At 40.2% G+C, this 24,900-nt stretch overlaps 2 protein-coding genes across 3 annotated transcripts in view; one reads left to right on the top strand and one right to left on the bottom strand.

The window, feature by feature from the left end:
• The window catches only part of LOC101863314 (peptidase M20 domain-containing protein 2), a 45,419-nt gene extending 26,780 nt beyond the window's left edge, over nucleotides 1-18,639 (bottom strand). Inside the window, exon 1 of one of the 2 annotated variants that reach the window (XM_005111875.3) lies at nucleotides 18,482-18,639. In XM_005111875.3, the coding sequence (XP_005111932.1) occupies nucleotides 18,482-18,619 (138 nt within the window). In that variant the 5' untranslated portion in view covers nucleotides 18,620-18,639. Of the gene's footprint in view, nucleotides 1-12,223; nucleotides 12,969-18,481 lie in introns of those variants that run through there. The other variant, XM_005111876.3, reaches the window with a different exon arrangement.
• A 262-nt stretch (nucleotides 18,640-18,901) lies between these two features.
• LOC101863070 (protein OSCP1) overlaps nucleotides 18,902-24,900 on the top strand; it is an 11,711-nt gene continuing 5,712 nt past the window's right edge. Inside the window, exons 1-7 of the mRNA XM_005111874.3 lie at nucleotides 18,902-19,130; nucleotides 20,765-20,919; nucleotides 21,690-21,857; nucleotides 22,363-22,443; nucleotides 22,873-22,976; nucleotides 23,641-23,766; nucleotides 24,546-24,618. Coding sequence (XP_005111931.1) covers nucleotides 19,019-19,130; nucleotides 20,765-20,919; nucleotides 21,690-21,857; nucleotides 22,363-22,443; nucleotides 22,873-22,976; nucleotides 23,641-23,766; nucleotides 24,546-24,618 — 819 coding nt within the window. The 5' untranslated portion in view covers nucleotides 18,902-19,018. The remainder of the gene's footprint in view (nucleotides 19,131-20,764; nucleotides 20,920-21,689; nucleotides 21,858-22,362; nucleotides 22,444-22,872; nucleotides 22,977-23,640; nucleotides 23,767-24,545; nucleotides 24,619-24,900) is intronic.

Below are 24,900 nucleotides of genomic sequence, written 5' to 3'. Positions count from 1 at the left end.
ATTGGTTTGGTTATTTTGACTACATATGTGGCCTAAATAAGGTAAGGGAGGGGGGTTTAGCTTATTCAGGCCACCTGTGGCCTAAATAAGGTCACCCTTCCCAATATTTCTCAAGAACAATAGCCTCCAACACCTCCAACACGAACCGACCCCAGAGCTATATAACTTCAAAAAGCATACTGGGACGGGTTTGTTATTGGATGCTTCCATATTTTGAACCCCACTTTCAGCCTCATCTACCACCAATTTCACGAAACGATTCCAGAAATGTGTCACAAAGACATACCACAACCATCAGAAAAAAACTCCGGAAAACTAGGTACGGTTCTCTGGGGTGTGTGGTAATGTCATAGACCCCAAAGAAAAAGAAAGCAGCAAAAATGCTCCACCCCGAAGCCTCCATATTTTTCTGCGGAGGCCACTGCTATTGACTTGGCGTTAGACTCCGTTGAATATTCTCCCAAATTATCGTTTCTCATTCTGTCCGATGCCTTGTCTTGCCTCACTCCACCCACCAATCTTCTTCACTTCACCTTCACTTATCCCGTAGACCGGATGTCCGTTGTGGCGCTATTGAAGATTTGGGCGCCAGCTTCCTCCACTCCTTCCGCTCTTCAGATTTCCTGAGCGTGTCTTTGAGGTCCAGGCCTGTTTGTTCCCTGATTTTGTCCTTCCAACTCTCCTTCGGCCTGTCTCTGCTCCTTTTTCCCTGGACGCTGCCTTGCAAGATCATCTTGGTAAGGCCGGATGAACGGACGATGTGACTATGCTATTGCAGTATGCATTTTATGACCAAAGTGAGAAGGTCAGGGTATGGTCCAATTGCATTTTTGATCCGTTGTTCGACTTCATCATTTGTGATGTGATCTTTTTATGAGATACTAAAGACTTTTCGGAAGTATCTCATCTCCACAGCTTTGATCCTTCTTCTTTCAAGGTCTGTATTCAAGGTCCAGGATTCACATGCATACAAAAATACTGACATGACCAGGGAACGAATGAGTCTGATCTTTGATCTGATGGTGATATTTCTGTCTTTCCAAATGGTTTTTTACTTGGTCATTGCTGACGAAGTTTGCCCTATTCTGGAGAGTATTTCTGGTTTTGGTCCTTCGTCTGTCACTATTGCACGTAGGTATCTGAAGCTGCGTACGGTCTCGAGCTTCTGATTGTTGACTGGATGTCCACTGTGATGTTTTTGCTGCTATTAGACAATCTAACACTTTTAAACTCGAAAATAGTTAAAATGCAGATAAGAATTATTTCTTTAACTACATCTCCAGGCTATGGGATAAAAACTAATCTACTTCACTTCACTTTCACCAATCCCGAAGAGTGGATGTTCGTCGGGGCTTTTGAAGATTTGACCACCAGCTTCCTACACTCCTTCCGCTCTTCAGAGCGTGTCTTTGAGGTCCAGGCCTGTCCATTCCTTGATGTTGTCCTTCCAACTCTTCGTCGGTCTGTCTCTGCTCCTTTTTCCCTGGACGCTGCCTTGCAAGATCATCTTGGCAAGGCCGGATGAACGAGTGATGTGTCTATGCCATTGCTGTTTGCTGTTTGCGTTTCCTGACCAAAGTGAGAAGGCCAGGGTATGGTCCAATTGCATTTTTGATCCGTTGTTTGACTTCATCATTTGTGATGTGATCTTTGAACGAGATACTAAGGATTTTTCGGAAGCATCTCATCTCCACAGCTTTGATCCTCTTTTCAAGGTCTTCATTCAAGATCCAGAATTTACATGCATACAAAAATACTGACATGACCAGGAATGCATGAGTCTGATCTTTGATCTGGTGGTGATATTTCTGTCTTTCCAACTGGTTTTCAGCTTGGTCATTGCTGTTGAAGTTTGCCCTCTTCTGGTTTTGATCCTTTGTCTGTCACTATTGCACGCTGGTATTTGAAGCTGCGTACGGTCTCAAGCCTCTGGTTTTGACCTGGATGTCCATTTTCTTGCTGCTGTTAGACAATCTAAAACTTTGAAACCCGAAAATAGAAAATCTAGTTAAATTGCTGTTGAGAATTATTTCCTTCACTACATCTCCAGGCTGTGGGATAAAAACTAAAGTAAACAACTACCAGCAAGCTTCACAGTGTCCACACTGGACCCACGAAAATCTTCTGGTCTTTCGAGAACAGACGAAGAAGTTTTTACTCGTTTACGTATTTAGATATATGCTTCCGTGACCCATGGATATCTCCTGCGTTGAGATGAGAAACCGCTCTGTGTCAGATGTGATACAGACTTAACCATTAGACACATTAGAATGTCCGGACTTTGGAGAGACCCGAAGTAAATATTTTAAATGCACAAAATTAAAAGGTCTGTTCTCCGTCGTTGATCCAAATAGAATTCTCAAATCTATAAAAGTCATTAGCCTGTATTCTAAAAAGTAGATAATTTTTGTTTTAAAATGTAAACATCTGTTTTTATTTTCTAATCTTTTTAAAACAATTTTTTTTTACCATGAAATGTTTTCCTTTACTTTAAAAGTAAAATAAAGCCGTCCAGTGAGCTGTTGTGAATGCAATCAACTTGTGTTTCATGCGTGCATGTGGCCGTAAGATGTTGCCAGCGCCGTAAAACTCTTATTAAACTAACTGCAGAGCGTTGCTCCATGATGTACAGCAGAGAAGCTTCTGAATTCCAACTCCTAGATGGATCCGCCACGTGCCGTCTCACACACACACACACGGCGATACACAAATCAGAAAGCTACTGTCGTTATGTGGACACCAAAAATTCTGCACACACTCGAAGTGTGTATAGCGTTGTGTATAGAAATAACGAAATAACAGCGTTATTCGGACCGGAACCGAATTCAAAAATATTTTAACACATGATGTAATTTTTGGCGGGAAATGCGATGGTGACCTTAAAACATTATGTGGACGTCTACATAACGGGGCATGTCTACATAACGTGAGTGTGCAAATGTACTTTTGTTTACATAACTACGCAAAGACACACACACACACACACACACACACACACACACACACACGTTGATAATGATATGCAGCCACTTGATACAGAGCATGAACAACAAAGCTATCTATTGAAACATTATAATATATAATATATATGTAATGGGAATGTCGGTCATTAACCCACTTGAGCCTCAGCTATTTTTCCCCCAACAACCATCGCAGCCTGACAGATTTGAGGCATAGTGAAGCGTTAACCACAAACCAAAAACGAACAACTGAGTCAGCTATCAGAAGAAATAACTGCAACAAAAGAAAGAAAGATATGCCCCCACAGAAAAAGAAAATTGCATCTAATTTGTCTGCGTAGGTTATATTTTATCAATAATTTGAAATGGCAATGTTTAGGGGTTACACAATTTTTTTTTTTGCATCCAGTTTATAATATAATCATCTATCACAATGCGGGGGTGACTGACATAGTCCATTACAGCAAAAAAATTATCGCAACATAAATTCACCAAAATTTTAACAAAACGAAACAAGCGAGTAAACTGTTGACTTGCTGCTTCCAGTAACCTGTAACCGAAAAACACAGGAGATTTTGATCGATAAAGTGCAGCCCGTAAATACACGGGATCAGGCCACCGGCCAGCGGCGTGTCTTGTATATACACGGGGTCGTCGGGAATAGGCTCAAGAGAGTTAAAGCTGGCCGGAAAGAAATGGGTTTTAATTCATCCTGATTTGAATTTTGATAAACTGGTAACATCCAATAATAGGTATGCTGGTAATGGGCTCCACAGGGAGGGGGCGTGGTGGGAAAAAGTCTCTTGACTTTTACTATGGATAGTTTAAGTTCTTGTTTTTTTGGTTGCTTTTTTTAGGGGGGGGGGGCGAACTTTAAAGCCAAGATGACATCTATCCGATGATCACATTGCAAAGATATGAGAGTGCAATGCTGTTGACACATTTAAAACAAAGGACAGCTATCTTGTACTGAATACTTGCTTTCACAACGATAATAAAAAAATGTTTGAATATGGAGGATTGGATCACATTATTAGGCCTACAAGGTGGGGTGGGTTCCCTCTCCATGGAGGAAAATCTGGCTCCCCTCAAGTATACCAAACCATTTATAATTTAAGCAACGCAGTGAAATCAAGCGCACGTCAAAATAATGAAATCGAAGAAACCGTCATTTTTCTGTTCATTTGGCAATTTTTATCGAATCTAGAAAGAAAAAAAATATATATATATATTTGTTGGTTTGTATTTCGTTTGTAATTTTTATTTTGTCACTGATTTTGCATAAGGGTGACAATAAAACGAAATGTATCAGAGGAGGAAGACCGAGTGCCATGTTAAAACAAACACATGGGTCGCCACCATTCGGAGAACGGAGAACGAGCGACACTTCTGTAACAATTTCATGCTGACGTCCTTTGTTACTTTGTTACAGACTGGGTAAACAGTGACCACTCATCTCACTTACGATTTGTGTATGAGTTCTGGGCGGGGCTTATGGGTTATGAGGGATCACACGCTTACCTCACCAGCAGCTGAAAATTGGTACCTATTGGTCAACAGAGGGAGGGGCCTACGCAACGTATCGGTTGGAGGGACTACCTAACAACAACGACAGGTGATTGAATTATGACGGCTCGCCCACAACGCCAGGGGCCAATGCATAATTTATGACAAAACGTAATGGAGTCACTAAGGTGACCGTCTAAGACAGGTATTATTGCTTAGTATGATAGGGGTAGTGTGTTAAAATATGGTGGCCGCGGCTGCGTTGGACAGGTGCCTGTTTTACACAGTTAAATTACAAAGAAAAAACGCAAGGGGGGAAATGGAAAGTGGCCGTTTGTACAGGTGGCCGTCTTATAGAGGTGGCGTCAGGGCAGGTTCGACTGTATATATATATATATATATATATATATATATATATATATATATATATATATATGTATTTATATATATATATATATATATATATATAATATATATATATAATATATATAAAAATAAAATCTATATTATATTGACTTATTGAGCCTGTGAAAGGGCCTAGAGCCAAATATCAACTGTAAAGTTTGAATCTCGGCTTCATGATACATATTATAAACGTGAAAGACAAAAAATATTGCTCAAACTCAAAGTAGAGTCATAACTCGAAAGGCTCAAGCAGACCTTTCCAGTGTGAGAGGTGTAAGAACAAAGACGGGGCAAGATGCAATGACACTGAAAATCTGCCAATCTTGAACAGAAAGCTCAAAACATAGATATTTAGATCTAGATTCTAGTTATAATTTACTATCACCCATCCAACGAAACGCAAACACTTTAGTTCAGCATCAAGGCTTACAACAAGGTACGACGGATCACGATTCCACCCAAGTGACAAGGCCTGCACCAAAGCGCGCTTTGCATAGAGCTCTACTAATCAAAATTCTAAAATCTCCTTCCAAGTTTTCCTCTGGTGTGGCCTTCCACACCTGCAACCCCCCGATAGTATCTTTTTTAAACTAGCCTACCCCCCCCCCTCCCCCAAGTCCTATACTTCCCAACGCTCAGACTTTGAACTTTGAATGAACTTTGGCGACCCCAAAAACCGCCCGGTACTCACACAATGCCGTAGCCTATCACGTGACGCAAATGCACGCAGGCAGGTTCACTGACCGGTCACAATGACGAGCCCGACAAGCTGAATATCGGAAGACACTTTTCTTTTCCTTTCTTTTTTTTCACAAGTGACAGCTCAGTGACAAATTAAATATTCATTTACTTTCATGACGACACAGCGTTTACAGTGCACAACCCTGCATGTCACAAATGCTGCGTGTATCAGCAGGGGCGGCTCACGGTTTGTACAACTGACCGGTAGTCCTTCACACCGACTCCTTTTTCCTTCGTCCCCAACACCTTCCCCCCTCCTTCCACCACAAAAAAAAAACCTCACATAAAAAAATCCGCTCCCTTCCGAGGGTTTTACCTGTCTAAGACGGAAGATGCTTAGCCTGTTCAGTTCAGATTTGAAACAAAACTCGCAAGTTTGGTAGGACGCAATGCAATTCGCCCCCATTACGCCACACCCCTACTTACGGAAAGTTTGACCCTTAACCTGTCCCCGTGGTTTTAAGCAACAACAAAAATCTGAAATTATGCAAACTGAGCCCAAAAAACGTGAAATTATGCGATTCTGTTAATCTTAATAAAGAATGATAAGGGAAAATAATCAGAAATTATACAAAAAATGATCAAATTTCGTTAAATTATGCGGGGTGCATAAAACCGAAAGAACAGCTCAACTCGCCCCCCGTTTGTAATCGAATTGCTTTAAAATGGCAGAAGTAGGGTATCGAAACCGGTAAATGATCATTCACATCTCTGAGCATTGCATGTGTGTGCTTGTGAGTACGTGTGTGTGTGTGTGCGCGCGCGCTTGTGTGTGTGTGTGTGTGTGTGTGTGTGTGTGTGTTTGTCTGTGTGCGTGCGTTCGTTCGTTGTCGGTGTATATGTGACTATGACCGTGTTGTACTTTTATATACATCGTGTTTTAAATCGTATCCATACGGCGTGGGGAACTCTATGCCACCACTTAACCCTATCCGCACATTGTGTTTTACTATCGTATCCATACGGCGTGGGGAATTCTGTGCCACCACTTAACCCTATCCGTACGTCGTGTTTTACTATCGTATCCAAACGGTGTGGGGAACTCTGTGCCACCACTTAACCCTATCCGCACGTCGTGTTTTACTATCGTATCCATACAGCGTGGGGAACTCTGTGCCACCACTTAACCCTATCCGTACGTCGTGTTTTACTATCGCATATACGACGTGGGAAACTCTGTGCCACCACTTAACCCTATCCGCACGTCGTGTTTTACTATCGTATCCATACGGCGTGGGGAACTCTGTGCCACCACTTAACCCTATCCGTACGTCGTGTTTTACTATCGCATATACGACGTGGGGAACTCTGTGCCACCACTTAACCCTATCCGCACGTCGTGTTTTACTATCGTATCCATACGGCGTGGGGAACTCTGTGCCACCACTTAATCCTATCCGTACGTCGTGTTTTACAATCGCATCCATACGACGTGGGGAACCCTGTGCCACCACTTAACCATATCCGTACGTCGTGTTTTACTATCGTATCCATACAACGTGGAGATCTCTGTGCCACCACTTTCTAAGAAGAAATTTGCTCGTTAATCCGATCCGTACGCTTTGCATAGCAGTCTGTCCAAATGATTTTTTGAGAAATACTGACATTTTCAAAGAGATCTTCGTACTAGAAGTATTCTAAAATGTGAAAAATACAACCCCGGGGGTACAATATGACTCCAGGGAGTACAGATAGGGTTAAGGATGCATAATGACTGGAATGCCAGTCAAGCGTGGAATTTATATATATATAAATATATTGTATTAATAGCTTGTTCACTTTCGTCTGGCCACGGTCAAAACAGAATAAAAACAAATCGCTCTGTTTTTTAACTTCCCAGATCTTAGTATGCGGGTCTAAAAGTTGGATGACCAACAGAATCTATAAGCTCATTAATGCTTTTGTCAATGCGATTTAAGGTTCCAACACGTTTTCTTTAGCCTTAATGACAATGACAATGACGACCTTTTCTCATCTCGCAGGGAGAAATTTGTCTTGGTCGTTAACAATGGCAGAAGTGGGAGGAAAAAAAGCACGGTCATCGGGAGAAAGCATAAGAGAGCTTGAGTGTGAAGAAAGAGTAGGCATTGTCATCGGGAGTGCTTATTTAGGCCACATATGGCCTATATACAATGCAGGCCCCCAGGCAACCTTTTTAGGCCATATTAAGTGGCCTAAATAAGGTCACTCTTGTCACAATTTAGAGAATGATTTTATATAAAGAAAATGTCCCTTTGTCCGTAAGTAGTGGTCGCGCAAAAGTGTGCGCTGTCATTTGTACCATCCGTGGTAGTGTTTGTTTGTTTGGTTGTTTCGTTCTGTGGTCCAATGGAAAAGGAAAACTTAATTGAAACGGCCAGTCACGATACAGCACACTAGGCCTACACGCTGAATGTGCGTACCACTGCCCGATGTGCCACATTCATACCACCGGCTTCATCCCACCTCGCGCGTGATACATAATCAGGATTATCGGATAGCGATCGAGGGGCAAAGGTGAAATCGCAACCAGCCTCCCTTTCTCGTCTCCCCGACAATTTTTTTAAATTTTTCGTCTGTGTGTAGCTTTGCCCTAGGCTAGATCCTATGTCCACGCGCTCTCTGCCTTCGTGTGTGTGTCTATCACTTCCGTTCTTCATGTTTCTCGTAACACGCTCACTTCTGCGATGTAAACTGTGTTAGAGTTCGAACTTCGATTGGTCGTCATGAAAGTATTGGCGGTCTTGTAAATGAAGCGTGCCCGAAGCCGAGTCACCGTGCTTAAAGGCATGTACGGTAATTGATATATATATATATATATATATATATATATATATATATATATATAGAATATAGCAACAATTCGGTAAGAGCCGGGTTGTTGTTGGTTTTTTTGTTGGGTTTTTTTGGGTAAGTGTTTTACAGCGCTCGCAACGGCATAAGGTCATATGAGTGCGCGGGACACATTAAACTTTTTCAGGTGGTAGGAAATTCTGAATTTTGTCCGGGTGGCGGCCGAAGCCTACTCATATCGATTTTAGACCACCAAGGGATCTTTCATGTGCGCAACTTGCACACGGGCCCTCCAAGATTTTTCGCCCTTGTCCGAGAAGGCTAGGTGTAGATCTTTTCTACTAGAAAATCAGGGGTGTGGCTAAAGGACAGCAGTAAGAATGAGAGGGGGGGAGGTGAGGGGTGGGGGCAGAAAGTGGATATGAAAGCAGAGACAATTTTAGAGAAGAAAATGTTCCATTGCTACCAGAATTCGAACCCTGGACCTTTGAATGAGAGGCGAACACCTTAACCTCTAAGCAACAAGAGCTCCCATGCTTAGCGTGGTTCAGCCATCAGTCTACAATTGGGGCTTATTTAATGTCAATTTTTTTTTCAACTTGTGCTTAGCGAGTTTTGATTTGAGACATTACCATGAGGCATTACAATTAATTACAGTGTTGGTTTCCTGTATTTAAAAACATTATATATCGATAATATCTTTAGATGTTTCTTTTCATCCGAAAGGTTTTTTCCCTCAATTGCATTGTCAATTGTAACTTCCATGGAAACAAGAGACACAAACTTGTCGTTCGATTAAATAGATTTTCTTTAAAATTCTCATACAGCTTCATGTTTCATGATGTGATATTAAGGAGAAAAAAAATCAAACAGTGTATTTAGAAAATACATTAAATTTTCTTTAGGGAAAATATACTTTTATGGGGTTAACTGTGCAAAAAACTGTTTTGGACGGAACTGTTAAAAAAAAGGCCTTTGTTGTGTTGTTTTGGCTAACCCCAAAAGCTGACACGCACCTTACACAGAAATGAAAACTGCGTCGTACATAGAGTGGGCTAAATAACAATAACAGCGTCCTTGACCTCCAGCCTTTAGTTTCCACCACGCACAGACAACAAGTAGTACTATAGTACGCAGTTGCAGTAAAGTACATTATTTTTAAAAACGTGATTTTTCCACTTCACAACCCTTAATTCAGATTTGGTGAATTTAGGCAATAAAGTAAGATTTGACAATCAGATTGTCCCAATTACATGTAATTAACTACTGTAAGCCCATACTGTATCATTTCGTACAGAAAATTCACAAGGAGGAAATATATGTAACTTTTATTTCCAGACTTTAATTTTATTGCGTTGTGTGACTAAATACGTTTTTTTTTTTTGGGGGGGGGGATTCTATGTCAGCAGGACTTTTGAAAGAGGCACTGTTTAACTGGCTGCGAAACTTGGAAGACAACAAAGACAGTGCTGAATAATGTCCAGATTTTCATCAACAATGACAATGTATGAGGAGTATCCTAAGAATTAAGTGGCAGGATAGAATAAGAAATGAAGAGCTGTGGGAAAGGACAGGACAAAAGGATATATACAGAAGTAGAAATAGGACTAAGAAAGTGGCGATGGATGGGACACACCTGAAAGCCAAGCGGAAACTTCACAAGACAGTCGCAGCAGTGGAACCCAGCGGGAGCACGAGGCAGGGGTAGGCCAGGGGAAACATGGAGGAGATGTGTGGAAAGGGACAAGAGAGTGAGAGATAAAGCTCACTTGGAACGAGCCGGGAAAGATGGCCCAGGACAGAAATAAATGGAAGCAGCTTGCATGTGGCCTGTACCCTGCCAGGGATGAAAGGCATTGATGATGATGACTGTATAACTAAACATTAAGATTGAATGTAGATCTAGTCATACAAGGTAGTAAAGAAACGTCTGAAACTGAAGTATCTATTGACATTTCTCGTTAATTTTTTAGTACAAATAAGAGTACATTGAAAACAACATGATAAAATTTTACTATCACACCTGTCCCGTGGTTTTATGCACCCCGCATAATTTAACACAATTAGATCTTTTTTTTGTGTGCACAATTTCTGATTATTTTCCTTTATCATTCTTTGTTAAAAGTAACAGAATCGCATAAGTTCGCTGGCTCAGTTTGCATAATTTCATAATTTTTCTTGCATAAAACGACAGGGACGCTATCACACCCACACTCAGATTCACTGCTTTTGGGGGCAAAAACTGACATATTTTTGGCTGCAGAACACACACCTGCCATTATTTCAAAAAGTTTTAGTAAAAGCACAGTATGCAATGCAGTTTTTTTAGATTTACATGAGAGACAAAAAATGTAATGTTATTTCCAAGAAAACACCAATAACTTACTTTAAAGACAAAGATGATGAGGAAATTATTATCAAAAAATTCGGGGGTGAGAGGGCAAATTTTCTGGCTATGTTCATCTGGTGTGTGTTCACTGCTTAGTGCATCAGCTCAGGCCTAGACGGTCATAGAGTTAGTAAGAACGTATAGGCTCAGGCAGATTACTCTGGGTGAGAGGGCGAGAGAGAGAGAGAGAGAGAGAGAGAGAGAGAGAGAGAGAGAGAGAGAGAGAGAGAGAGAGAGAGAGAGAGAGAGAGAGAGAGAGAGAAGGAGCCAGAGAATGGGGGGAAGAGAAAGAGAGAGAGAGAGAGGGGGGGGGGGGTGTTTGTTAATAGAAAAAGAAATATTGATAACAAAGCTAATGAAAGCAAGTGAAATATTACGTAGCAGTTGAGCCTATTGTAATAAACTGTAGTTCACATAAAAACAATGAATAACTCAAAAAGTCATGATTTGCGCAGAAATGAAGTCGATACAATTCGCGCTCATAAGACAAAAAACAATACTAGAAAAACGTACCGAACATGATAGAACCTGTACTTGAGACGGGTCCATTACTAATTTAAATACGAACAATACCAGCCATAAGAAACCATAACAAGCCAAAGTCAAAGCTTTAAATTTTAATGTCCAAATCCATCAAATCTGAATAAGACGTTATAAAGCGGAAACACCACCCACCCAGACTATTCATCCGTGCAAGTCATGTGGTCAAAATTGCTCTCAGAGCTAAACAAGAAGCAATTCCACTAAACCTCACTCAGTGCAGTCAAAGTCAAATCAAATGTGAGCAGAATTTTAGTTTTAATTTTAGTGGAGGTGGTAGAGGTTTTTTGGCGCTCGCAACTGCATAAGGCCATATGAGCGACAGAAGATTAGAGCTGTTACAACAGTAACAAACATAAAAAAGAAGAAGGAGAGATAAGGACGATAGATGTTTGAAAGGCAAGAAGAAAACAACACAGAGCATCCGCCACCCACCCACTCAGAATTTTAGATAAATCTACATCACGGCAATTGTTATAAACTTAACTTACACCACAGCGCCGAATCAGCGGTCGTTTAATTTCGCCAGGCTGTACGCTGCTCGATCACCATGACCGGGGTCAGCTGCCGGTCAGTCTACCTGCGCTCACTCCACACGCGGGGTTACATACCACGACAATTTTACACAGTTTTGTTTCAACGCTCACGAATGAAAGCAGGGTTATCAATATATACACATAGTGTTCCATCTTTGAGTTTCTACTTTCAATGTACATTTTGTGAAAACGCAACGACAATATCTAGTATAGTTTTTTAACTGCATGTGATCAAATACAGCCGTCTTATATGTGGTAATGAAGGTAATATACAATGAATTAAAAGTATAATATATATAACAACCACAGGGCGGGAAGAATTCACCAAAACTCAGAAAAAAAGACAATTAATGTGGGTATCTAGATCTACTTACCAAAGGACATCATTGTTGGAAGATTAGTAATCCACATTTTTGTATTTTTGTTCAACAGCCAAATTCGTCGGGCTTGTGATGAAATCCACACTACAAAATCTTTCATTAAATGACACAGAACTATTTCACATTTTGTGAATCTATGGCACCGTAGTTGTTTTCTCAGTGCCTGCAGCCTCGATGCCCAGTGAAGGTGCTGTCTGGAGCAAATGTGCGTTCATAACGTATCGTAGTTTTTCCGTACTGTCTACGATGCATTGAGCCCGCTTTTCAATTTTTAAAATAGACTGGTGACAGCTTTCGGTTTCTTGTTCTCCCAGCAGGTCCAAGCCAAAGCCGTGTTGTGTTATGAATGGAATGCAGTGTTGTTCTAAAATGTGCTGTTTGGGGATTATCTTTTTTGGAAAATGTCTTTTGTACAGCTTCGTGTACGTGTCTATTGCTGTCTGAATTGCTGGGATAGATGTTTCCGGAATAAGTGCGCAGTGTGGGATGTCATTATAAATTTGACTGTATGCTTGGTTGAGAGAGTCGAAAATCCAACCTATAGTGTGTGCTTTGTCAACAATGATTGGATCACACGTGTACATCTCTGTCTGCTCTACAATTGTCTGAGTGAGATGTTTGTACACCTTTGGGTAGAGGTATTTGTGGCAATGATTGCCAATGAATGATCGACTGTGGTAAGCTCGTGGTGTAATGCGGTGTTTAGTTAGAATAGTGTCAAGGCTGGAAGCCACTGGTCCAGATTGGGGGGACAGCTCAACGCGATCAAGTTCAGACAGGGTGTGCCGCAGCCGCCTTGTCTCTGTCCTAAACGTTCCCTTCTCTTCTTGTGTGTCACTCATGGCAGCACATGTCCTAGAAAAGCGGATCTTTTCTTGTATTTCTTGTGCTGTCGTGTAATTTTGTCCACAGTTCATATGTGTTGGCTGTTTCTGACCAGATCTCACGCTTTTCTAAGGGTGGATGGGATGGTCTTCTTCTTAGTATCATAGATCCTCATGTAGCATTTGTGGCAAATAAATTTTGAATATTTGTCATCTGTGTCTTATGTCAATGTCATAAATTAATAAAATATCACTTTGCAAAGACTCACATGTCCTAGCCTTTCTTTTCAGCCTCTGTTGTACTTTAGTCCCGTTTTTACACCCGCAAACGCGACAAAGTTCATTCAGGGAGGAGAAATGCCTCTCGTGTGTATGTGTGTTCCATTGGGAGATTTCAGTAAACCTGTTAGAAATGAATCACGGGCAAATGGATTCTACCTAATATCGTAACACGGCTCAGTCAGCAAAGATGAAATTTATACACATTAAGCACAACGGATGAGAATCAGATGTAAGCGACTTAATATTGCAATAACCATTCTTCCAACAATGATGAAAATTATATACGTAAAGCACAAATATGTCATCAGTGCATGTGCCAAAATTTGTTGAGATTGAGTGGGCACTTTGGAAATTAAAAGTGAATTAAGTGCAGCATACACAGATTAAATTCGATGAAATTCAGAATATTTTGCACACACTGTAACCGGCAAATATCGTCGCATTGAGATCGAGTTTTCACAGACTGAGAGTTAGAATCTTGCTCTTTTCTTTTTGTATGGAATAATTCAAGGTTAGAGTGAGGACTCTCTCGATAATTAGAGTCAAAAGTGTCGATTACGCCATGACCTGACAGCCTGCAACTGATCCGCAACGGAGCGGCCAGTGACCCCCGCGTAACCCGGCACGGAGCGGTTCCGACGGTGATTTAATGACTTTCAAATGTCGCTGGCCTGGGAAACTAAGAAGTACGATTTCGGCCACTTTTCGGCGCTGTGACACAGAATCACTACATTAAATTATTAACAAGTACCTTGCCTGAAAATTGCTAATTTTGAGACAGCAACACCACATGACATTGTCTCAACATTTCAGTGTAAGCTTGTACATTTCCTCCCAATATTACTGTCTAGATGTCTCCAAATCAGTCTCGAAAAGTAGGCCCACTCACCTGTTTGTTAGACTGTTTCATATCGAGCATTATAAGATCTAGTGTGGTGTTTACGAAAATAGGTAAACTTTTTGATACTTTAGGTGCATGCTGTAAATCCAATATCAATTTTTTTACCCACTGTCACTAACATCAACATAAAGGCATCAAGAACAATTGGTAGAGACCTAAGTAACTTTGAATATCTGCACAAGACAAATGTTCTAAAAAAGGCGGAAATAATGCTTAATGACCATAGCCACCCACTGACATCGGAATTTCAACTATCGACCCAAAGTAAACGATACATTTCCAAAAAAGCAAGAACAGACAGATATAGAAATTCATTCGTACCAACTGCAGTGAGGTTACTAAACACACAGTGCTACAAATGAAACAAAGAGAGAGAGAGAGAGAGAGAGAGAGAGAGAGAGAGAGAGAGAGAGAGAGAGAGAGAATGAATGTGTTACGGAGCGGGTTGTCCCAGCCCGTGAGACATGTATTTACTTGGCATAATGTCCTGTCTTGTTGTCCGTTTGCGTGAGTGCACCTTTAAGTCTAACTTTTGTAACGTCTACTGCCATTGTAAACGACCAAGACAAATTTCTCCCTGTGAGATGAATAAAGATTGTCATTGTCATTGTCAAAAAAAAGAAAACATTGGAACCTTAGTGCCTTGCAGTGATCTCTAATGTCATTGACACAGTCACTGACTGAATGGGCATTTTTCTGTTGGTCAGCCAACTTTTAAATACAGTAGACTTGCATGCAAAGACCTGAGGGCACTGTTCGGGAGAAGTGGTCCCATAGAAATTTATACACATAATCGGAAACAAAAACGGAAGTCGAGTAAAAAGCTGACTGAGTTGCCAGGGTGAAAAGGCCACCCGTAAATTTATAGAACAAAGCTCCAAACCATTTTAGACTATTTTTTGGCACCACTTTAACGTATTTTAGTTGGCCAGCTCTATTCGGACTCGGTTTTATCTATTTTGAATAAATGTTTTATTTATTCGGACTCAGCTTCTAAGTGAGTTATGTGAGTGTAAGGAGGTTACATAATATTCAACTGTCGTCCGGGGATTTTTACATAAAACCAGAATGAGAACTAGAATTACCTACTAGATTCTAGGACTGCATAATTGTGTCAAAAGTCAAAAGACTGCACTCTCATTAGATCTACCCAATGGCAGTGTCTTAGTACACGGTACAACTGAGGGTCCTTCCACCACCACTACATCATCATCATTACTTCCACCACCATTTGTCTTTCCACATGTTTAATTTCATTTTGTTGAGTGGTATAATTTTTTTGTAATTTTTTTTTTTAATCACATCGCACAAACCCGACAGCCATGGCCTCTTCCTAAAGCAAACAGAGAGTGCATGATCGCTACATACAGTCTTATTGGTCAACATAATTAACTTTGCCCCCCGGCAAGGTCAACTCAACTTGGTTGGTCTGTTCGTACTAATGATGCAGGGAGGGCCAGTTTAGATAGATCTAGTAACTCGATGTTAAAGCTCACTTCTCGATTGTTATTATAATCCAAAACATTTTCATAAATGCTGGAAATATTTAGGAACAAGGGTCGGAAGTCGGAACGGATGTCATGCTGGACTCAATGTTTTTTTTACTTATGCACCCATCTCATGTTCACGTTTTATATACTTCTTTTCTAGTAGTATTTTGCATGCTGAACACGAATATGGCCTTCATTTTTGCCGCAAATCAATAGTTATTGAGTTATTGGTGTTTGAAAATAGTAAATTTAACAATATGGGGGGTTTCAGGGGGGCATGACCTAAAAAGAATCTGGGGGGTTTCAGGAAGGCATGCCCCCCTGCATTCTGCAATGATCTGATGTTTTGGCAATTAGGATTGACATTTACTTGAAAACAATTGATTTGCAAGGGTTTTAGTGGCCATCATACGTGTGTTCTACAGCAAAAATTATGGCAGTTTAGCCCTCAAATCAATGCATCTATGTATGGGTGCATAAGTAAAAATTTACCGACTCAATTCAGAATTCGAATATAATTTTTGTCTATTCGGACTTGAGTCCAAATAATCACTTCGTTTTTAGTTTGCTGAGAACAATTTTGGCACTAAGAACTGTCACAAACCATTATTTGTGTGAATTTAGCAGCCCCCCCCCCCCCCCCTTTTCGTGACTTCTGTATTTGTTTCTGATTGAGTAGATGTACATAGATTTAGATCTAATGAAATTTCAAGCATTCAATGGCATGGAGTTAGGCCGGGACCGCTTCTCCCGAAGAAAGCCGACCTGAGATTACAGAGAATATGAAACAACAGTGGATTTTGTCTCTCTAACTTGTTAAAATCACGGCCATCATTATTCGGACTCGAGTCCGAATAACATTTTTTCATATTCGGACTCAAGTCCGAATAAAAAAATGTCATATTCGGACTCGAGTCCGAATAAGAAAAAAATGTTATTCGGACATGGGTCCGGAAAAAAGGAAGTGTCTTCGTTCTATAGATCTAACGTTCAGTGCTTCCAATTTTCCGCCATTTTTTAGTTTCCCCCATACCTTGTCTGCCGATCCGATACCCACCGCCTCATTGATACGCCCCCCCCCCCATGTTTCCCACTTTCTTTGTTCTACAACAAAAGGTAAAATTGAAGATCAGCAGATCTCCTGGCACCTGCATATTATGAGCTGTGTAATAAAAAAAAGACAGATTCGTTCAAATACACACAGGCCTGTGTCATCTCGATTGTTTACCAAGAAAAAGTTGTGTTGCTGTGTAGAGCCGAGCATACAGCAACTTTTGATTCCATAGACCAGCGCACAATTCATTACGTAGATCTACATCAAGACTAGCTTATTATTGTAATAATGATCAGTTGACGCGACGGAGTATGGGGGGAGGACTGACCCGTATGCGACGTTCAACGCCCGGACCGATAGCGACCCCCCCCTTCCCCGACACACACACACAGCCACACGTGTGCAGGCTGCCCATCCCACCCCGACACACGCTAACGAGCCATCTTTAATTGCTTCTGATGACCTCTTGACAAATAAACATTTATTAGAAGCGCTTTAACTTTTCAGGCCGGCCTCAAATTCATCATAAGATAAAAACTCGGCTCTGGCACAATTTAACGCCATTTTGCCCGAAGTGATCCCGGTCTCTACCCAGCCTGAGGCGAGTCACGAGTGAGGCAGGACAGGAAGCCGGAGTCACGAGTCACAGGAAGTCGGAAGTGATGTCATGCTGGACAAGAATCAGAGTCCGAATAACATTTTTTTCATATTTGGACTCGAGTCCGAATAGTCACTTCGTAAGGCCACCTCTATTCTCACCCGGGATGAGAATAGTGCAGGCTAGTCCTTTGGCTATTCTCACCCGGTGCGCGTTCACTGTTATAGCCTAGATCTAGGCCAACAAATTTTGCGTTCACCCTAAACCACAGAATTCTACACTGTGATAACAGAAAAATTGTAGAATTCTGTGCCGTGAACAAACGTTCCATTACAACTGTAGCCTACTAAAACTAAAAGCGTACAATTTTGTATGTGGGCAGTGGAGAGAGAAAGAGAGAGAGAGAGAGAAAGAGACAGAGAGAGGAGTAGCGTGAGAACTTCCGGTCAAAACAAAATGGCGACCCGCGTAGTTCTGCTCGATTCGAAAAGTTAAATAGCCGTAGCATCTTTGTAGACAACCAAATTAATTTACTTTTGTGTTTTAACATTATTTTTTAACTTTGTTTTGGTCAATTTGATCGTCCACACCGATAGACAGTATTCAGAAAGAGACAGAGAGAGAGAGACGGGAGGAGTAGATCTTGCGAGAACTTCCGGGCAAAACAAAATGGCGACCCGCGTAGTTCGGCTCGATTCGAACAGTGAAATAGCCATAGCATCTTTGAAGACGATCAAATTAGCTTACTTTTATAATTTATGCTATAACGTAATTTTTTCTTGGCTTTTATCAATTTGATCATCCACACCGATAGACAGTATTCCAAAATGAGGAAAAGCAGGTCTTGTTTCGCACCGGGTGAGAATAGCCTACGCTGGCAAGTCTCACCCGGGGCCGGGGTGAGAGGTAGATCGTTTTTCTATTCTCACCCCGGATGAGAATAGCCACTTCCACTTCGTAAAATCACAGACAGGCAAAAATGAACAAACTATAGATCCAGATCTAGATCTAGATCTAGACTCTCTAGATTATCTAGATCTAAATCTAGATCTAGCTCTAGATTTTTAAATTACTAGGCTACATTACATAACATGGACTTTTACCGAGGAGCTCAAGTAACGTTGTTGACGAAAAACTGGATATTTTTCCTCCTGAAAGACCACGGATCTCGACCTCGTTGACGTTGGCAGGAATAATCTGGGAGATCTGGCCAGATATCTAAAGCAAACGTGGAGAACCATGCAGTCAACGTCGCGCAACACTGCACTCGTGCACCGTCAACAAAGCAAAGGGCTGGCTGGGGATGACGCTGTTTCAAAGTTCAAAGCGTTGGTGGTAGATCAGTTAGGTTGTGAATGCGTCTCCCGTGGCCCGTAGGAAAAGCCTATTGATTGTTGTGGATTCGGCTGACAGGAGGAGAACTTATTACAACAGTCTTCAGCAGTTTTAAAATGAATATGGTTTTTTCTTTCACTTCAATGTAAAAGAGTGTTGCCTACCACCGGAAGTGCTCAGAAAGCGTCGTTAGTGTCAAGGGAATTTCTCAATTTGGTCTGTGGCGCATCGACCGGAGCACATAATTTTGTTCTCACCACGAAGGCTTGCTGGTTATTCGAAGCTCTATTCATCACAAAACCAAAATGTCACTGAAAACCCTCCCATTGCTTTTCATCAATCTCGGTGGAGAGATGATGTATATTTTGGATCAAAGACTTCGTGCTCAGAACATACCGCAAGAAAAAGCTAAAAAAGGTAGGCCTTGCTGCCTTGTATTTGAACTAATCCAATCTAGATCTAGATATCTAGATCTAGATCTAGATAGATCTAGATTCTAGGTCCCCAGCAAAGAAAAAATGTACCACTGAACCACTGTATTATAAAGTGACTGCTTTATGTGAATATATAGATTCCTGCGTTCAAGCTCATACATATATATAGAAATGAAAAATTAGTTTTCTTACCCTATCCGGTCCGCACGTCATACATATAGAAATGAAAAATTAGTTTTCTTGCCCTATCCGGTCTGCACGTCATGTTTTACTTTCGTATTCATACGACATGGGGGACTCTGTAACACCACTTCCAAAGAGGAAATGTACTCGTTATTCCGATCCATACGCTTTGCAAATGCAGGCTGTCAAAATTATTTTTTGAGAAATACTGAAAGTTTCAAAGAGATAATCTTCGTACTAGATCTAGAAGTATTCTCTAAAATGTGAAGATGAAGAATACATGGCATACGGATAGGGTTAATTAAACTTTGCGAAAAGGGCTACTTTTTTAAATTACAGGTAAAGGATAATATTTACTTATATTTAATTATAGTTTTATTATATTATTTTATATAGGATAGAATATGAATAGTTTGTGCCTTTTACAAATTACAAAAATTAGCTGCACAATGCAAGCGCACAGAAAGCAATTGAAAAATGCTAAATTGTGTCTCTAAAAAATGCATTGACTGGTATTCCATTTCTGCATCTGGATGTAGGCCTACTTTTATAATTATTAATTGCTTGTTTTACTTTTCTTTGACATGGTTTGAAAAATGTCGTCTAACAAAACATTTGCATCTGGTGCATTCACAGTTTCTGTTATGACACCTTATGGAAAATTCTCCGAAATTTTGGCGTCCCAGAAAAAACTTGTTAGACTATTCCATGAATACTATCCTTAAGGATACAAGGCTGACATAGAGTCATCCATGAAGGCCAGTAAAGTTTACCTGCAGCTTCCGGATATACATATAGGAGCAAAACAGAGACATGTACTGTCAGCTTTCTTGTTTCTTCCTATCATCGATTGGGTCATGAAGACGACCACAGAGTGCAGTAAGACAGGAATGCAATTTGGATATTATGGGACCCACAACTTGAAGTCTTAGACTTTTCAGCGGATCTTGCTTTACTTTCACAGAGTTACCAACAGATGAATTAGAAAATGACAGATTGTGTATATAGCGTGCAGAGATTCACTCTTATGCCTTAATGTACACCTACATATAAGACCATGATACTTATTAGGTTCAACATCACCATCAATGATCAGGAAACCATCAACGAAGCACCACCAGAGGGAGTTGATTCCTTTCACGTACATGATAGGTAATGTTGGAGGAATACATGCAGATTTCAAGATTAGAATAAGCAAGGCAAGAGGTGTTTTTCCACTTGTAACTAAGAAAAGTACGGAACTATTGGAAGAACAACCAAGATATATAAAAGATTTTCAACACTTTTGTCAAGAGTGCATTAATTACTCTATGGACTGGATACATGGAAACTTGAATGCATAACTTCTTTTTAAAAGCTGTTTTATTTCAGTGCATTAATCACTCTTTTTGTCCTGTTCCTTGTCACTGACATTACGTTCCGTTTTATTCCCAGTTCTCAATGACATTGTGGCCACCATGTTCAACAAACGTTTCATGGAAGAGCTGTTTAAACCACAGGCATTGTACTCGAAAAAGGCCATGCGGACAGTGTTTGACCGGCTCGCTCATGCATCCATCATGAGACTCAATGCTGCTAGCATGGATAAGGTTTAGTTTTACATTTTGATAAACTGTTTCATGTTTTTTAATCAGCATCTACTTCTGAGCATTGCTACCTTTTTCTTATGGCCCAATAAATAACCTAGCCTACATGAATGTGCATAGGTGAAGGTGTATCTTGTGTGTTAATTTATATCATGTACATGGATATATGAGTATGTTTCAGTTCACTGTGAGAATGATGTGATTATATTTTAACTGCTCTGTTGTCTGAAAGATTGTGTTTTGGATGTGAATGATAAAATCTTATTTGCGGTTTATTATTGCTGTAGTTTAGATGATTCATGAAAAAGTTGTAGTTTTGTATGTGCTTATGAATAGGCCTATTAGTCTTGTGGTTATCAAATTCACTTTGCATTTGTGCCTTGTCGAGGTTCAAATGTTTGAGAACTGTGAATCAAACAAATGTTTATTTTTATGATACGTACAAGTCTATTATTTGTTTGCTAAAGACAAATATTTTTAAGTTCTCTTGCCAGTCATCAAACCTGCTGTTCCTGTTACAGTGGACTTTTAATATATATGCTTAGTAGGCCTACATAAGTATTTAGATTTTAAAAGTATACTCAGTGCCTTTCTTACAGCTTATTAGATGTGTACAAAGAGCTAATTATGAGCTGACATGTTTCTGCAGTGTCAGTTGGGATTACATGGTTTGTGAGCCAAAGAAGGAGGATGGGGGAGGAGATGTCCCTCTCACTCACCCTCATATTCCCCCACAAGTTCACAGAGTTCTTTCTATTCCGCTACCCAAACAGCTGTACGATTTGATGACCATGGCCTTCAAGTACCAGGTTTCTCTGGCTCTGCGGCCCAAGGACATCATACTGATCACTCTGAACCACATGGACGCCATGAGAGCGTACGTAGAGGGCAGCACCACCGTGCGCGGTCAGGTGGACACGGTCTACAAGATGCTCATTGACGTAAGGCACTCTTTCCTGTTTTCAAACGTGTAGATTGTCAAAGAAAGCTTTCCAATTAATTGTATTTTTCTATCTGTCTCTTTCATTTAAACAAGACAAAACAATCAGTATCATTCTGATGTGCTTTACTCTATACAATTGAGCAATGGAAATTTTTATTCTGTTGTGATGCTTTATCTTTTACTTTGTTTATTATTTTTCCTTCCAGAGTAAAGATTTATTTTTTCAACTATTACTGTTTTATGTATTAATTGTTCAACTCTATTGCAGTTTAATAATATGTTACCTATTAACTGTGTTTGTTCTTTTTCTCTTAATTGTTTTGTTTTTTTAATTGACAGAACTTTCTGGGAAGGGGTGAATTTTTCTTCCTGTTGCAGACCCTACTATCAGAGGACACAACAATCTGCTGTGCCTGTACAAGTACTAAGACAATCTAGATCTGAACGATTTTTAAAGTCATGGTATATGTAGATGATCTTTGTTTGAAAATTCCTATCCACAGACATACGCATCGCTGTCAAATGGTGAATTTCAGTTGATCAGACAAACATTGTTGAGCTTCTTTCAAGACATGCACATACGTGTAAGTGTCTTTACTTGAATTACTGAGTTGCTTGTAAACATCTATGAAAGATTTTGTTGGTAAAACATGCTCCGCATTATCGAGGATAATGACGGCATGGAAATCCTGTATAAGGTAGTGTAGGAATACTGTTAAATTTTGTTAAATTTTGCACTAAGAGAACCAGAAAGTAACATGGTCCAATATCTGAACTGGTATCCCTAATTTGTTTGGATTTGGGGGATTTTAAGAATAGACTGACATCATTTGTTGCGTTATAATATGCACATATCGTAGGAGAAGGCATTAATCAAATTTTGATTTTACTATAAAAGAATATTAATTGATGTCCTTCAAAAATTAGTCCTCAATGAAATGCAGTTTATCTAGTCCAGGCATGATTCTCTGATATATTATTTCTATAGACTGTCTTGCAATTTGCATGTACAGGTCTCTATTTTCCTGAAAGACAAAGTCCAGAACAACAATGGACGATTCATCCTCACCCCTGGTGGTAATCTACCTTTTGGCACAGAAGTCCCAGGTGTTATCAGGTGAGCTGTCAGTCAGAGTGAGCATCTCATAAGTCTTTCTACAAAAAACAATAACTATACAAATAATAATGATAATAATAAATAAGCATCATCTGTATAGTGCAAATTCCTGTTCAACAGCAAGCTCTGTGTGCTTTACATACTATATTATTACCCCCAACAGACCTGACAGCATTCTGAAACAATCTCAACTTTCTGGGATGTATACAATTTATGTTTTGATCTGTATCTTCACAGAGCATATTTTTCACTTATATGAAATTATGTTGAAAATATTAGCAATGACTGGTAACCTGGTAAATATTTTAGAACTTCCAAACAACTTAAGGTGCTGTGAAACATTTTAGGTTACTAAATGGTTTAAAACAATATGATAGTTTATCCGTGGATTATTATCTGGATAGCATGTGTTGTTATTGAACTAATCCTTGGTGTCATGCATGTACTTAATGAATCTTCTTCTCTCTCCTCAAATCTCTGTCAAAATTTCTTGAAACTTCTGTACATATCAAATTTTGTTATTTTACTTTTTAACTTCCTTTTAGTTGAGTTCCTGTGTGCTGTCGGCATCGCTGACCATTTATGACGCCACAGCACCAGAAGAGAGAGAGAGAGAGAACTTTCTTTTGAAGATTTGTCAAATTGCTTTCTTATCTTGCTTTAGATCTTATGATGCCTCTGGTACGTCAAGGAACATTGGGTTCCAGGGTGGTGCGGCCTATGTTGCTGTCACTAGGGAAGGCTCCTTTGACGCTAAGGGGGACCGGAGCACAAGGCTTGGGACAAACATGTAAGTACCGAACGATCACCGGATGGGCTGTGGCCTTGTTAAGAAATGCTCGTGGGTTGCTCTTCTTCTTTTTTTTTTGTTGTTGCTGGGACAAGAGTTGTTCTGTATTGTGTTATGAGCTTAAAAGTCAAAGTAAGGTGCAGAAGAGGTTGACAATATAAATTTACTTTTGCATATATATATAGACAGACAGGCAGGCAGGCAGGCAGACGGGCCGATAGACGGAGTGACATGGATTTAATAATGATAATAATAAATGACATTTTTGTAGCGCTCAACTCCGATAAAGTACACAGGCTCTGAGCACTTTACAATACAATACAAAGTACAACAGTGACGTAAAACGTTGTGTTCTGACTAAATAAAAATCACTCCAGGTATTCATCGTATTAGTTTTGTTATTTCAGGAATACGTATTGTACATGTTTAATAAATGCTGTTCATGTACGTGGATACAAATTGGTTACTTAACTTTTCCCCTTCCTCTTTCGAAAAAGAGACCCCGATCGACTTGTAGAAAACATTCTACACTCAAACATGTTTTTTTGCCCATTTGATGTTTTGAAGAATACAGAAAATATTTGGTGGGAGTGGACTTTTTAAATATTTTGTTTGTGCTGTTGAGGCTAGAGAGGTGAGCAGAGTAAGCCTGATTCCCCGTTTGGACTTCTCTGTTGACATCCACCCCTTGGCGCTCATATGACCTTATGCAGTTGAGAGCACCGTAAAACCTTAATAAAATAACATGAACCAAAAAGGTTTTTTTTTTTGGTCTTTAGGTATTCTGCCGCTCGACCTGTGGAGACTAGCGGTCACAGTACTAGCAAATCTGTGATGCAGGGTGGAGACATGGTATGTGTATGTGTGTGTGTGTGTGTGTGTGTGTAAGTGTGTGTATGTGTGTGTGTGTTTGTATGTATGTGTGTGTTTGTGTGTCTGTCTGTGATGCAGGGTGGAGACATGGTGTGTGCGTGTGTGTGTGTGTGTGTGTGTGTGTTTGTATGTATGTATGTGTGTGTGTCTGTCTGTGATGCAGGGTGGAGACATGGTGTGTGTGTGTGTGTGTGTGTGTGTGTGTGTTTGTATGTGTTTGTGTGTGTGTGTGTATGTGTGTGTGTGTGTGTTTGTATGTGT

Source organism: Aplysia californica, unplaced genomic scaffold, assembly GCF_000002075.1.
Source record: "Aplysia californica isolate F4 #8 unplaced genomic scaffold, AplCal3.0 scaffold01140, whole genome shotgun sequence".
Lineage (NCBI taxonomy): Eukaryota > Metazoa > Mollusca > Gastropoda > Aplysiida > Aplysiidae > Aplysia > Aplysia californica.
The sequence above is the reverse complement of the archived record's forward strand: the minus strand, read 5'-3'. Positions and strand labels throughout refer to the sequence as shown.